Source organism: Thamnophis sirtalis, unplaced genomic scaffold (assembly GCF_051295495.1).
Source record: "Thamnophis sirtalis isolate CommonGarterSnake01/CBP01778 unplaced genomic scaffold, rThaSir2_p1.2 scaffold_3, whole genome shotgun sequence".
In the NCBI taxonomy this organism is placed as follows: domain Eukaryota; kingdom Metazoa; phylum Chordata; class Lepidosauria; order Squamata; family Natricidae; genus Thamnophis; species Thamnophis sirtalis.
The window spans coordinates 170,699,354-170,714,214 of record NW_028261383.1 but is presented as its reverse complement, the minus strand read 5'-3'; the positions used below and the strand labels follow the sequence as shown (position 1 = coordinate 170,714,214).

Sequence of the window (14,861 nt, the reverse complement as noted above, 5' to 3'; positions counted from 1 at the left end):
TAAGCAGAGAAAGATGTAGATCCTATGTTTTCCACCTCATTCCTCATCTATGCTTCATTCTATAGAATGAAGTCTGTTGATTTCACAAGCCCATTTGGTAATTATGCTGAGTTCTTCTATTTTTATTTCTTTGACTTTGGTTGATTATTGGGTTTTTCTTACTGAATGCCCTTATGGCAGTTCCTTATCCAAGTGTTTTTCCTCTCCCAGGGAATTTTCCTATCTATTTCCATTTGCCACGATGTGTCTTTCCTCTCCCTATGGCATAATTGCAGCAATAGGATACTCTCTGCCAGTTTCCAGGTCTGGTGGCCAAACAGGATCCATGATTAATAGGAGGACGATATCACAGCCCCTGGTTCAATCTGCAGTATCTCATTTAAGAAACTCTGGCTCATTCAATCTTCCCAGCAGTTGTGATCTATTATTTATAAAGTCTCTGATTACACTTTTTAATTCTAAAAGGTAACAGAGGAACAGATAAAGGGATAAAAAGGCTTTTGACGCTTTAAATAATTAAAACTAGTATGTATGTACTGTACTTCCATTGCAAAATAATAACATTGTAAAAGCTGATGAAACTGAATTATGCCCAACAGCCAAAGAATGCATGATGGGTAATCCTCTACTTATATCCATTCATTTAATGTCCAAAGTTACAAACGTCACTGAAAAGTGACTTACAACCAGTCCTCGCACTTATGACTATTGCAGCATCCCATGGTTACATGATCAGAATTCGGGCACTTGACAACCGGCATGTATTTGTGATGATTGCAATATTCCCAGGGTCATGGGATCACCATTTGTGATATTCCCAACAAGTCAATGGAGGAAACTGGATTTGCTTAACAACCTCACAATTCACTTACAACTATAGCGATTTGTTTAACAACCATGGCACAAATTGGAAAATTGGGCATGACTCCCCTAGCAACGCTTTGGTTAGCATTGGAAAGCCTGATCCCAATTGTAGTCGTATGCCGAGGACTACCTGTATTAAGCATATAGATATTATAGTTGCATTCATTCCTAAATATCTGGAAAATATAATGTAATTTGAAAGGGAATTTAAGTTGATTGTTTACGTTGCCTTGAAAATTCGCAATTTTTAAAAAATCTGAAAAGTCTGTTCATGGGAGGGCAGTGTATTTCCTGTCTCCCTTTCTTCTGCATATCATAAAGGCATCAAACTGATGGTCTGAGGAAGAGTCAATCCTATGGTTTCAATGGCGGCAGATGTCTTTGTGAACAGAAATACTGCAAGAAGAACTTGGAGTTGTTAAAAAAAACCACATCTCATCTGCTTTTCTCTCCCCAGCCAGTCTTCCTGCCAGCGAAAGTACCTCGGTCAACACGGAGAACGTTGAAGATGAAGAGCACCTTCAGAGCCACTGCTATGATGTGTGTTTGTGAGTTTGCCTGGCCACAGAGAGGAGGGCTGGGAACTGCAGGACAATGCTAATTATTAGTGTTCTACAGGCCAAGTTAACTCTTCTAGGAAGCTAATGGGGAATCCAAAAGGTTGCCTCCTGTTGCCTCCCCCCCCCATTTGAGTATCTTCTCTGCTGGGGTAAGAGTTTGGGGGATTAGTTCCTGGCATTTCCTGTTGAAAGGATCTCAGAGTGATGGACTGAGAAAGCAAAGGCCCTAGTCTGTTTTCAGTCTTCCATTCTTGGATCAAGTACACCTAAGTCTTTCAGGGATGCTCTAAATTTTAAGATCAAGTGTTTAGATTCCACTCTAGTGCCAAATAAGACAAGCAACCAACATTTAAAACGGGGGTGTCCAACCTTGGCAACTTGAAGACTTGAAGACTTCAACTCCCAGAATTCACCCATCTAGCTGGCTGGGAAATTCTGGGTTTTGACATCCTTAAAGTTACCAAGCTTGGACACAACCTGATTTAGAAGATGATTCTTTAAGTGACAGTTTGTTTGGCTTTATATCTGATAAGCGATCAGATTTTAATTTTTGGTTTTAGCTTTAAACTGATTTTAGTTTTTACTCTTTTAAATATTCTTGTCTGCCTTGAAGAAATCCTCCAGAGGATGCAAAATTCTCCTAAACCTGCAGCTCATGTCTCTAATTAAATCTTGCCTCAATAAGCACTTCTTACTGCAGACTGAACTCTTCCCTCTATTAACTAATAGGCTAGTTAAGCAAATTTGCTGGGCAAAGGGACATGCTGAATATATGGCCTTCTTGCTGAAGCCTACTTGCTGAAGTTGCTATCTCAGAGCGTGGCACGACAAAACCGCGCTCGACTAAAGCGCGCGGGATTAAACCGCGTCGCTGACGTCATCAACAGGGTGACAACAGCGAGCGCGGAGAAAGAAGGGTGCTTTAAATAGCGCTTTGAAAGCAAGCCGATTCAACTTAAGGTAAGGGTTAGGTTTAGGGTTAGCTTTAGGGTTAGCTTTAGGGTTAGGTTAAGAGTTAGGGTTAGGTTTAGGTTTAGGCTAAGGGTTAGGGTTCGGTTTAGGGTTAAGGGTTAGGATTAGGTTTAGGGTTAGGTTTAGGGTTAGGTTTAGGGTTAGGTTAAAGGTTAGGTTTAGGGTTAGGTTTAGGATTAGGTTTAGGGGGGTTAGGTTTAGGTTTAGGGGTTAATTTTAGGTTTAGCGTTTACAGCGTGCTTCTATCTCCGCGCTGTTGTCGCCCTGTGATGACGTCAGCTACGTGGTTTCGTCGAGCGCGCTTTAGTCGAACGCGGTTTTGTGGTGGAACCCCTCCCAGAGGTGTCACTTTGTTTTGTTCTTCCCTTCTTTTTTTAAACTGGCCTCTAGAAAAGTAACCTGCTTATATGATAAAGGGAAAAATGTTAGTCTCTATTCATGGCATTAGAATGTCTATGCCACACCGCATTTTTACGTGCAGGCCAAAGTCAGCAATCTCTTTAAATAGGGAGGGGAGGCAAGGCAGAAACTCATCCTGCTGGATAGATGGCAACCTGCAGAAGACCTTTCACTCATTCCACTGAAAGAAGTAGGCTCAAATGTTCAGGATTTGATTGAAGACTCTCAGTCGGAGAGGGAAATGAGGAGCAAAATGAAATGTTTTACCATATAAAGATCCTATTATCACATTATGGCATACTTTGCCATCCAAAATGTGGCAGCTGGAAATCATCATTCTGGTAGCAGATTTTAGGGGTCTCAAACAGATGAGAGAGGGTCTGCATGTGGCCATGGATTGCCATACCTATGGGACGAGAGCCCATTTTTACAAAACGGTTATTGATTCTGTATTTAGAAAAGATGTTCTAGAGCTGTGTTTCTCAACCTTGGCAGCTTTAAGTCCTGTGGACTTCAACTCCCAGAATTCCCCAGCCAGCTGTGCTGGCTGGGGGATTCTGGGAGTTGAAGTCCACAGGGCTTAAAGTTGCCTTGGTTGAGAAACACTGTTCTAAGAGTGTATTAATTATGATTTGTGGAATTTCATTTTGAGCCATTTCCATAGCACCCCAGATAGATTTGTAACTTCTCTTTGGGTCTTTCAGCTTTAACCGAAGAATTCATTTTGAGTTTTTACTAAATTTCTATTTTTCACAGACAAAAGTTTTCCAAGACCAAATTTGGGTGAGTATAACAACAGCCTAGTTTTCCATTCTTGCCCTATCCCTAGGCTGTTCAACAATTTCTGTTCTTTCTTTTGTGCTCCAGCCGCCACGTTCAGCGCATCAACCGACTTTTTCGGAAGAAATGTCGTTTGGCTGTCAAATCTGTGACTTTCTACTGGATAGTCCTGCTCCTTGTCTTTCTGAATACCCTGACTATTGCTTCTGAACATTACAGGCAGCCTTATTGGCTCACCCAAATCCAAGGTGAGACTTACAAGACATAGTAAATAGAGACAACTTAAACAAGCGAGACTTGTCTAGAGCCATTAGGGCTGCCTTGGATAGCCATACGGGAAATGAATTTTTCAACACAGGGCCGAGAAGCAGAAAACTCATTGTTTTGAATTCAGTTTGAGAGACAGATGATTGTATTGTATTGTATTGTATTTGGTTTATTTGTATGCCACCCTTCTCCAGGAGGGACTCAGGGCGGCGAACAACTCAAAAGGGGAAAAGGGGAACATAGAACAGGATACAAATAAATTAAAATCAACAAGAATCACACAACCACACAAGTCGAGAGGGGAGGGGAACTCATCAACCCCAGGCCTGCCGGCACAGCCAGGTTTTGACGGCTTTCTGGAAGGCCTGGAGAGAGGTGAGGGTCCGGATCTCCGCGGGGAGTTCATTCCAAAGGGCCGGAGCTGCTACAGAGAAGGCCCTCCCCCGGGTAATAGCCAGATTGCATTGGCTGGTGGACGGAACCCGGAGGAGGCCGACCCTGTGTGATCTGACGGGTCTTTGGGAGGTAATTGGCAGCAGGCGGTCTCTCAAGTACCCAGGTCCAATACCATGAAGGGCTTTATAAGTTACGACTAGCACTTTGAAGCGTATCCGGAGACCGATCGGTAGCCAGTGCAGCTCGCGGAGGATAGGTGTAACGTGGGTGTACCGAGGTGCACCCACAATCGCTCGCGCGACTGCATTCTGGATGAGTTGAAGTCTCCAAATACTCTTCAAGGGCTGCCCCATGTAGAGCGGAAGGAAGGATTGGAAGGAAGAATACCTGTAGCAGGTCACACACATTCTATCCCCAATTAGAAATATAAACTGCGGATTTCCATCCTCCTCCTTCTTTTAAACAATTTTAGTATTAGTTAATTTATTTATTTCTTTGTAATATTTATATAACCACCCATCTTGTACTAAACTTTGGGTGGCTCACAAAGTTGGCTTTTATAGCAATAGCAATAGCAGTTAGACTTATATACCGCTTCATAGGGCTTTCAGCCCTCTCTAAGCGGTTTACAGAGTCAGCATATCGCCCCCAACAACAATCCGGGTCCTCATTTTACCCACCTCGGAAGGATGGAAGGCTGAGTCAACCTTGAGCCGGTGAGATTTGAACAGCCGAACTGCAGAACTGCAGTCAGCTGAAGTAGCCTGCAGTGCTGCATTTAACCACTGCGCCACCTCGGCTCTTTTCCAGCAAGCCAGCCTAGCCTGAACAAAACAAAACAAATTATTTATTATTGTTAAATTTTAATCGAATTTGTTTTTAAAATAATGTTATTGTTAACCTTAATTGGGTTTGTTTTGGATATTCTATTTAGAGAATATCTGCTTTTTTTCTTTATACCTAGTGATATATAGGCAGTTCCGGTTAACAACTGCAACAACTGGGCCTGGAATTTCCATCACTAAGTGATGCAGTTGTAAATACAACATCATGTGACTGCATCACTTGGTGACAGCAGTCCTGGCAGTCCCCATTGCCGTCATTAAATGAGAGTTACGGGTCATTAAGCAAGACCCTCCTTGCAACTTCTTGTTGGCTTCCAACGAGCAGAGTCAATGGGGAAGCCAGGAAGAAATTGCAAGGAAGTATCTCAGGCTGAAGTCCAGAAATGAGACGGTGAGATCCAAATGAGTCCAGTTCCTTTATTTGCTTACATCTAATATAGAGAACCTTGCCAAACTAAAGGTATAACTTTCTAAGGTGTGGTCGCTACCTATAAAGCCCTACATGGCATCGGACCTGGGTACCTGAGAGACCGCCTCCTGCTGATTACCTCCCATAGACCGATTAGATCTCACAGGTTAGGTCTTCTCCGGATTCCATCTGCCAGCCAATGTCGGCTGGCGACTCCCCGGGGGACAGCCTTCTCTGTCGCAGTTCCAGCCCTCTGGAACGATCCCCCCGTGGAGACATTGGCTGGCAGATGGAATCCGGAGGAGACCCAACCTGTGTGATCTAAAGTACTGCACCCTAACCACTGCGCCACCTCAGCTCTGAAATGATCCACAGCACAGTTTGAGAACTTCTGCCCCCATACCTTTTGTTCTTGCAGCTTATGCTAACAAGGTGTTGTTGTCACTGTTCACCCTGGAGATGCTGCTGAAGATGTACAGCCTAGGCCTCCAAGCCTATTTTGTCAGCTTCTTCAATCGTTTTGACTGTTTTGTGGTATGCGGTGGGATTTTGGAGACTGTCCTGGTAGAGTTTGAGATCATGCAAGCCCTTGGAATCTCCGTGCTCCGTTGTGTCCGTCTCCTGCGAATCTTCAAGATAACCAGGTAAGGAAGTTGCCATTAGCCAGGGATAAGGCGTTGACTTAGATTGCTTGGCTTAATAACATTTACTTATGGTATATATTGCAATGCCCTTAGGTGGAAATGATTCGAAGTGGTATTTGCTATTCCTGTTACTGCTGCTACTACTACTATTATTCCTCCAGTTCCTTTATAGTTAAATGCAGCTGACAGATGATATACTATATGCGATTGTCTGGCTTTCTAGAGAATATGAATTGAATTGAATTTGAATTTATTGAATTTGAATTTGAATATTTGAATTTATATGCCGCCCTTTTCCCCGAAGGGGACTCAGGGCGGCTCACAATCCAAGTCAGGGAAGGGGGTACAGATAAGGGATAAAAAAGACGAACAAAACAATACACAGTTTAAAAGCACACAACAACCATACCATTCGGGGGGGGGGGGGGCAAAAGCTCTTTAGCCCCAGGCCTGTCGGAACAGCCAGGTTTTAAGGGCTTTGCGGAAGGCCTGGAGGGTGGTGAGGGTTCGAATCCCCACGGGGAGCTCGTTCCAGAGGGTCAGAGCAGCCACAGAGAAGGCTCTCCTCCGGGTAGTTGCCAGCCGGCATTGGCCGGCGGATGGAATTCGGAGGAGGCCTAATCTGTGGGATCTAATCGGTCTATTGGAGGTAATTGGCAGCAGGCGGTCTCTCAAGTACCCAGGTCCATATGGAACTTGGAAACATGATGTTTTAAAGGGATCTTGAACCATCAGTGTCAAATATTTCCTGTGTCTACAAAATAGTTTTTTTTTAATGTCTGTAGGTCTATAGCGTGCAAGCTTAAGCACAAAATATGTTGAATTCAACTCCACTAAATCTGAGACTTACTTTCAGAAAAACAAGTAGAGATTTTAGGCTGCATCACTATTTCTTGTAGAAAAAGATACCAATTTTTTTTAAAAAAAATCATAAAAGGTAGATAATTTGAAACCGAAATAGGAAATAATTATGTAGAAAATAACATTTTTTTTGTAAGGCTTAACAAGTGTTCAGTAATGCCCTAAGAAAAAAATCAAAACAATTGAAAGACCTAGGTCACCAATATATAGTTCTTTGACAGCTGCTGTAATTCTGTACATCTGTAATTCTAGCTAGCAGAACTACTGTGGGGAAATAGTGAGAGATGTTGATAATTTAGTAATACGGGGATAGCTAAACCTTTTCCTAGCCGCCTGACATTCAGGCAGTTTACAACGCTAGACCTGTTTTGTTTCTGTGAATTGCCTGTCACGGTGGTCCTCAAAGGCTGTTCTGTAATTCTGACTTAACTCTTGGCTTCTAAAGATGCTCCATGCTACTTCGCTTGCTTACTTTTCCATGACTTGTCTTCTAGGCATTGGGCCTCACTGAGCAACCTTGTGGCTTCTTTGCTGAATTCCATGAAGTCCATTGCCTCCTTACTTCTACTGCTGTTCCTCTTCATTATCATCTTCTCCTTGCTAGGCATGCAACTCTTTGGGGGCAAATTTAACTTTGATGAGACCCAGACCAAACGCAGCACCTTTGACACTTTCCCCCAGGCCTTGCTCACTGTCTTCCAGGTAAAAAGGCTGCGCATTATGCCAGTGGACCAGAACCTTAAGGACGATGATTAAGGGCCAATACCACCATATTTAAGTGGCTTTTTAAGTTGTTTTCGGTTACAGCTCTTATAGTCTTTGCTATTGGCCCTGATATCTGGTGCTTTTGGGAGTTGACATTCCCTCTTCTGGCTTAGAGCCTGAATCAGTGGTGGGTTTCAAAAATTGTTCGAACCTACTCTGTGGGTGTGGCCTCCTTTGTGGGAGTGGCTTGCCACCCATGTGACCGGATGGGAGTGGCTTGCCGCCCATGTGACCGGATATGAAGATGCCGACGACACTTGTCAGAACCACCTTAAATTACCTCGCACACAGCACTGGCCTGCATAAGAATATGATGTAAACTTGTTTTTTAAAAGGCATCTTTGGTTTGCGTTAAAACAACTTCAACACACCCAATGTTCTGATTGCACCACAAACGCAGTAGTCATCCTTACCTTTCACGGAGGCCCTGAGTTTTATAAACATGAGCATGATAGTGTAGAATAATCCTATCCAAGGACCAGTGGTGGGTTTCAAAAAATTTTGGAACCTCTTCTGTAGGTGTGGCCTGCTTTTCCGGGTCCACTGGTGGAACCTCTTCCAACCGGTTCGGTAGATTTGACGAACCGGTTCTACCGAACAGGTGCAAACTGGTAGGAACCCACCTCTGGCCTGAATGATAAACTGTTGCTCCTTAGACCCATGTACTTTCTGGAGTTAGTAAAAACACTTTCTTTAGTCCGGATTCTTAATGAAAAAATATATGAGATGTGATTCATATAATTGGTTACATTGTAAATTACTTCCAAGAAATAAATTCCAGGCACATGGCTGCTAGCAATCCTTGTCTCTAACTTTTAGGGCTGAGAAAATATCATCCTTAAAGCTATTCAAGAATTAGTGCTATCTCAAGGTTTGAGAAACGGCAATGGCTTTCAGGAAAATGGTTCCTTAGTCTTATGAATCATTTTAGGAGCAGCTTCAAATTTCTGTAACGATTGGAGTCTAGCTCCGGAAAAAGGCTTAAGAGAATAGTCAAGGAAACAACATAGCATAAGTTACTGAAATATTGTAATCGACCTCAGGTGCAGAAGTAAACACCGTACTCAGCGTTGTATGTTAGAATTTTAATAGTTGTACACTTTGGATGGAAGGGTATACTTGTTTACACCTAGGTAAATCCATGAAGTTTTCTAAAACTATTATAATCCAATTGGCTTTTCCTTGATGTACCCCAGAACTGAAATTAAATCCTATCAAGAGAAGAAGAAAAAACCCACTTGGAACATAAACATTTAAGAGCAAAATGTGTGGGGGCAGCTCTATTAACTCTGCTTAACATAAAGTTCTGTCTCTTCTACGTACTGTACTCACCCAAGCTGGCCCTATCTTTTGTCATTTTCTGCTTTGAACCTGAAATGCGTAAAACTAAAGAAATTGCAGTTCTTGCTTCCTCTCACCTTTGGCAACATTAAATATAAAAAAAACACCATTTTGCTGCCAGAAGTAATTATTTCTCCTGACTTCTTAATGGGTTTTAGTATTATGAAGAAAACAAAGCTGGTTATGCTTAAGAGAAGATTGTTTTACTGGATCTGAGGATGTAATAAAGGTTTGTGGTATATACCCACCATCCAAATGTTAACGCGTGGAAGAGCTAACAGACAGTTGCTAATAGCAATAGCAGTTAGACTTATATACCGCTTCATAGGGCTTTCAGCCCTCTCTAAGTGGTTTACAGAGTCAGCATATTGCCCCCAACAACAATCCGGGTCCTCATTTTACCCACCTCGGAAGGATGGAAGGCTGAGTCAACCTTGAGCCGGTGAGATTTGAACAGCCGAACTGCAGAACTGCAGTCAGCTGAAGTAGCCTGCAGTGCTGCATTTAACCACTGCGCCACCTCGGCTCTTAATCCAAGTGAGCCAGGAGAGTATGTGACTGAAACAGCTCGAATTACCTCCTGCCGCTCACAATCATCTTTAAATTGTGAATTTATACCAAAAAGAACCAGGATTCCAAAATCTCTGCTCACTGGATCAAGACAATTTGTTCACTGCAAAATTGTGAGAAGTTCTTCTTGGGGAGGAGTTGTAGAATTATCTGATCTGCTGTCGATGTTTTCCCTGTCCAACTGTGAAATATAGATCCTGACAGGAGAAGATTGGAATGCAGTGATGTATGATGGGATCATGGCCTACGGCGGCCCCGTTTTTCCTGGCATGCTGGTCTGCGTCTATTTCATCATTCTCTTTATCTGCGGCAACTGTATCCTTTGACCCTGCAGTTGGCAGGGATATTATTTCCATGTTAAGGCCAGGAGAATCATGAAAGGTTGCTCTAGTGCTAATTAATTTATAAATTAGTTGCTATGTCAGTCTCAGCCACCCTTAATTCTCTTTAGAAAGCAGATCAAAATGTTGATCACATGCCTTTTCAGAGCCTATATTTAGTTCCACTATACATGGATGGCTTTTTGGGGCTGAGTGCCCAAAGAATGCACGTGAAACCCCAAAATGCAATGTGAGCGCTTCTGTGCATGCATCCGTTGCATGCACTCCACCTCTGCACATGTGTGTGCATACTCTGTGCATGTTCCCGCCCCGCCCCTCTCGCCCATTTTTGCCTTCCAGGTTGGTGCAGGAGGCTTTCTGGGCCCAAAATGGGGTGTAGGGAAGCTTCACGCGGTGCACCTGTGCCCCATTTTGGCTTCCAGGTTGTTGCAGAAGACCTTCCAGGCCCAAAATGGGGCATGGGGAGGGGCGCGCACATGCGTGCAAACCCCCAAAATACAATGCGAGGGCCCCCTGCACATGCATGTGAGCATTCCCTGCATGCACTCCATACATGTGTGGCAGAGACCCACCAGCTGGCTGGTGGGAGGCGCGTGTGCATGCCCGGTGGAGTTGGGCTGGGGCGACAGCTGGCATTCCTGCAGAGAGGTCTCTGCATGCCACCTGTGGCACATGTGCCATAGGTTCACCCTCACGGCACTATAACAAAGGATGACTACATAAAACCCTAGGCTCAACGTTTATGGGCCTTGTGGCTTAAATGTTCAAGTATTTTATTAGCAATCAATTTAGTTCTTGGAAAGAGCAATCCAACTTTATTTTAGCACCCCCTATTTGAGAAAGAAAGAGAAGATATCAAAAGAAGGCAACAGAAAGTTGGCAATTAGTAATTAATTAATAGTTTAATAGATTTGTATGCCGCCCAATCCCGTAGGACTCTGGGTGGCTTACAAGACAAGATAAAAAATTAAAGTTAAAAACAGAAAGATACAATTAAAAAATACAATTTTAAAACAACACACTCATACAATCCGTCTAGGTGGGGCTGGACCTTGTTCAACAGCCCCAGGCCTGCCGGAACAGCCAGGTTTGGGTGGCTTTTCGGAAGGCCGAGAGAGTGGAAAGGGTCCGGATCTCTACGGGTAGATCGTTCCATAGGGCATTGGTGAAAGGAAAGCAGAGAATTGCCAGAGAAAATAGGTTGCCTGTGCACTACTGATTACAATATGGTCTACCATTTTTATGCAGCCTTCAACAGTTACACATCAAGAAATATGACCTTGAAAAAAAATGCCCACCTTAACAGTCAGAGATTAGTTTCTAAATTAGTCACAGTCATAGCCCAATTCCTATACTCTTTATTATATATTTCAAGCTATTTAGCATTTGTGCTGATAAATATGGGTTGTGACATAATACAACTGCCTAATATGTAATACAGCCCAGGCTCGAATCCCAGTAAGGGTATGGCTAGCTGATGAGAGCTAAATAGCTTGAAATAGATCTATACTAGTCTCCCTTTATTTATTTATCAGCACAAATGCAACACAAACATAACAAAGGCAACAGTAAAAATAATGGCTTTCTGTCTGGATGGTCTCTTGTGATGAGCCGATAGACAGAGAAAGGAAGCAGTATGCTTCCTCCCATATTTGGGCATACCAGGGGTTGTGACACAATACATACCTATTTCCCTGGCTTAGCTGATAAAGGAGGAGAGCCTGTGGCCTAGTGGCTAATACAACTGCCTAATATGTAATACAGCCCAGGTTCGAATCCCAGTAAGGGTATGGCTAGCTGATGAGAGCTAAATAGCTTGAAATAGATCTATACTAGTCTCCCTTTATTTATTTAGCAGCACAAATGCAATATATACATATATTATATAATGAGGACTGAACCATTTCATAGATATTAGGCTACTAGTTGTGACATTTACTATCTCTACAATAAATCCAACATACCTTAAATACTAGTTATTATCAGTCAAGATTGGAATTTGGCTACAATGTGACATAGAACACTAAACTACATAGGCTGTCTTTTGTTAGATAAATATAACAAACAACCATATCTTTGGTTCTCTTGTGATTAGAGAAGGATAAAATTGAATTGGTAACACAGATGTGGGATTGTCAACACTTTCTTCCATTTCCCTCCCTCCCTTCCTCTCCCTCTCCCTCCCTACCTACCTGTATTCCATCTTTATTAGTTTATAAGTCACTCAAGATTGTGAACATATCCAATATATTTTCCTCTTCCTATTTTCCCCACAACAACAACCCTGTCAGGTGAGTTGGGCTGAAACACAGTGATTGGCCCAAGATCACCCAGATGGCTTTCATGGCTAAGGCAGGACTAGAACTCACTGTTTCCAGCTTTCTAGCCCTGTGCCTTAATCACTAGACTGAACTGGCTCTCTGATGAATTATTAGCCATGTTACGGTACCTTAAACTTTCTCACCTAAGTCTTTTGCTTGTTCTAGACAATGGCATTATGAATGAATGAATTATTCATTCAGTCAGTCATTCCAGTCCGTAAAATGAACAATCAGGCTGACTTTTCCTGGTCGTAAGAACCACAATAATTTTGCAATCTACCCATAGAACTTCATCTGTGGGATAGATTGGGAATAAAATGAACAAATGAATGAATAAATACATAGCAATGCTGTCATTGCAAAGCAGTCGATAGCCTTTTGATTGCCAAAAAAAGGTGCTTAAATTCACCAGCAGAACACCAAATACTCACATCTGCCTGCCCTGTGGAACATTCTTTGCCTTGAAGTCAGGTTAGCTCCATTCCTTGTTACCGTTTCAGAGGTCCCTCGGGGGAACCAATGGCATTCTAAAATGGCTCTAGTATTGATATATTCTCTCTATCTGTGCCTTGTAATTGGTTTGTTTTAATTTTCAATAATGTTTTAATTTTTATTAATGATTGTTTTGTATTTTTATAATGATTGTTTTTTTATATATTTGTTGTTTTACTTGATTGTTGTAGGCTGCCCAGAGTCATCTCTTGTAAGAGGGCCAGCCATATAAAACTGATAAATAAATAAAATAAATATAAGTAGGTAATCTCTATAAAGGCACTTTCCTTTCTCCCATGTGCATAAGAAGAGAGAACTCTTCTAATGAATGAGTTCTTTATTTTAAAATGAAGTAAGTGTGCTTTGTGTTTCAAGATTGTGTTTCCACATAGACAAAATGCATGCACATTATTAACCAATCAACCAAGTAAAACTCGGATGACTAACCTGTAGATCTTTAATTGGGCTACAAAACTGTTCTTCAAGTGTCTTCAGATTGAATTAGTTCCTCTTATATCAGATTGTTTTCTCTAAACTTCTCACCTCAGATATCCTACTCAATGTCTTCTTGGCTATTGCAGTGGACAATCTTGCTGATGGAGACGACATTAATACCTCCAAAGAAGAGAAGTGAGCATAGCCTAAGTGAGGGAGGGCAGGATGGGAAAGAAATTTCAACTAGTTAATAGCTGTTCGATTTGTAACTTTGTAAAATTGTTTGTTTTACTGCTATAAACTAGGGTTCCACCACAAAACCGCGCCTGACTAAACCGCGTCGCTGACGTCATCAACAGGGCGACAACAGCGCGGAGACAGAAGCACGCTGTAAACCCTAAACCTAAAATTAACCCCTAAACCTAAACCTAACCCCCCTAAACCTAATCCTAAACCTAACCCTAAACCTAACTTTTAACCTAACCCTAAAGCTAACCCTAAAGCTAACCCTTACCTTAAGTTGAATCGGCTTGCTTTCAAAGCGCTATTTAAAGCGCCCTTCTTTCTCCGCGCTGGCTGTTGTCGTCCTGTTGATGACGTCAGTGACGCGGTTTAATCGGGCGCGGCTTAGTCGAGCGCGGTTTTGACGGGTCACGATAAACTAGCAGTCCCCAATCTTTGTGACTTGGCAACCTGGATGGGGAAGGTGGGGAGAGAGGGGAACTGGGCTGTATGAATGGCGGGCCAGCATGCACACGCGTGTACAACTTGACCTGCGCAAACGGTGGGCCAGTGCGCACACATGCATACACGGCAGCCCACTGCTTGCGCTAGTTGAGCTTCACACATGCCCGTTGGCCCACCGCTCGTGCGGCCTGATTCCAAACAGGGCGCGGCCCAGTAGTGGTTGTGGCCCGGGATTTGGGGTCCCCTGCTATAAACCATCATGTAAGGGCATATATACCGCAGTAGGATTGTTTTAAGTAAAAGTTTGGAATGTACAATACTCCAATTTAAAAAGGCAATAAATACAAGAAGTGTTTCATTAAATGGGGATTGAGTATAGAAGAATACCGAGAAACTCAGATGGCAAATGCAAGATAAAGTTAATGTCTTTCTTTTTTTGTCCTCTAATGTTCTCTCTTAATGTCCTTTCTTGTTGTAATGCAGACAGGCACCAGCAGAGGGAGAACAGAACAAAGAGGAAGAGAATAAAACTCTGAAGGTGAGGTCCAAGTTCAGGTTCTGATCCAAGTTCCCTGGATAGCTATAGATATCAATAAGTGAAGTGTTTCAAGTTTTAATGGTGCCTTCCCAATGTGATACCCTCCAGAGGTGTTGGACTTCAGGCAGCCTAGAAATTATAAGACAAGAGTCTTAACACATTTTATGTTGTTACGCAAGGGTGTCAACTACATCTAGTTGGAAACAACAGCATTGCAACAGATACCTTCTCAGATTTTGTTAGTTTCCAAGTGGAGGGAATTCCATGGTTATGTGCTACTACTTCCAACAAACAGCGCATAATGATTTTTATAGTGCAAACACAAGAAAAAATCACTTATTTTCTGTCCAGCTCATTTTTAATCCAAACAAAAC

General features: G+C 42.5%; 1 protein-coding gene across 1 annotated transcript in view; it reads left to right on the top strand.

Annotated features, from left to right (window-relative positions):
* Positions 1-14,861, top strand: part of CACNA1F (calcium voltage-gated channel subunit alpha1 F) — an 89,779-nt gene that overhangs the window by 15,932 nt on the left and 58,986 nt on the right. The window contains exons 11-18 of the mRNA XM_087708285.1: positions 1,322-1,412; positions 3,552-3,578; positions 3,663-3,823; positions 5,911-6,136; positions 7,492-7,699; positions 9,868-9,988; positions 13,376-13,457; positions 14,433-14,487. Coding sequence (XP_087564411.1) covers positions 1,322-1,412; positions 3,552-3,578; positions 3,663-3,823; positions 5,911-6,136; positions 7,492-7,699; positions 9,868-9,988; positions 13,376-13,457; positions 14,433-14,487 — 971 coding nt within the window. The remainder of the gene's footprint in view (positions 1-1,321; positions 1,413-3,551; positions 3,579-3,662; positions 3,824-5,910; positions 6,137-7,491; positions 7,700-9,867; positions 9,989-13,375; positions 13,458-14,432; positions 14,488-14,861) is intronic.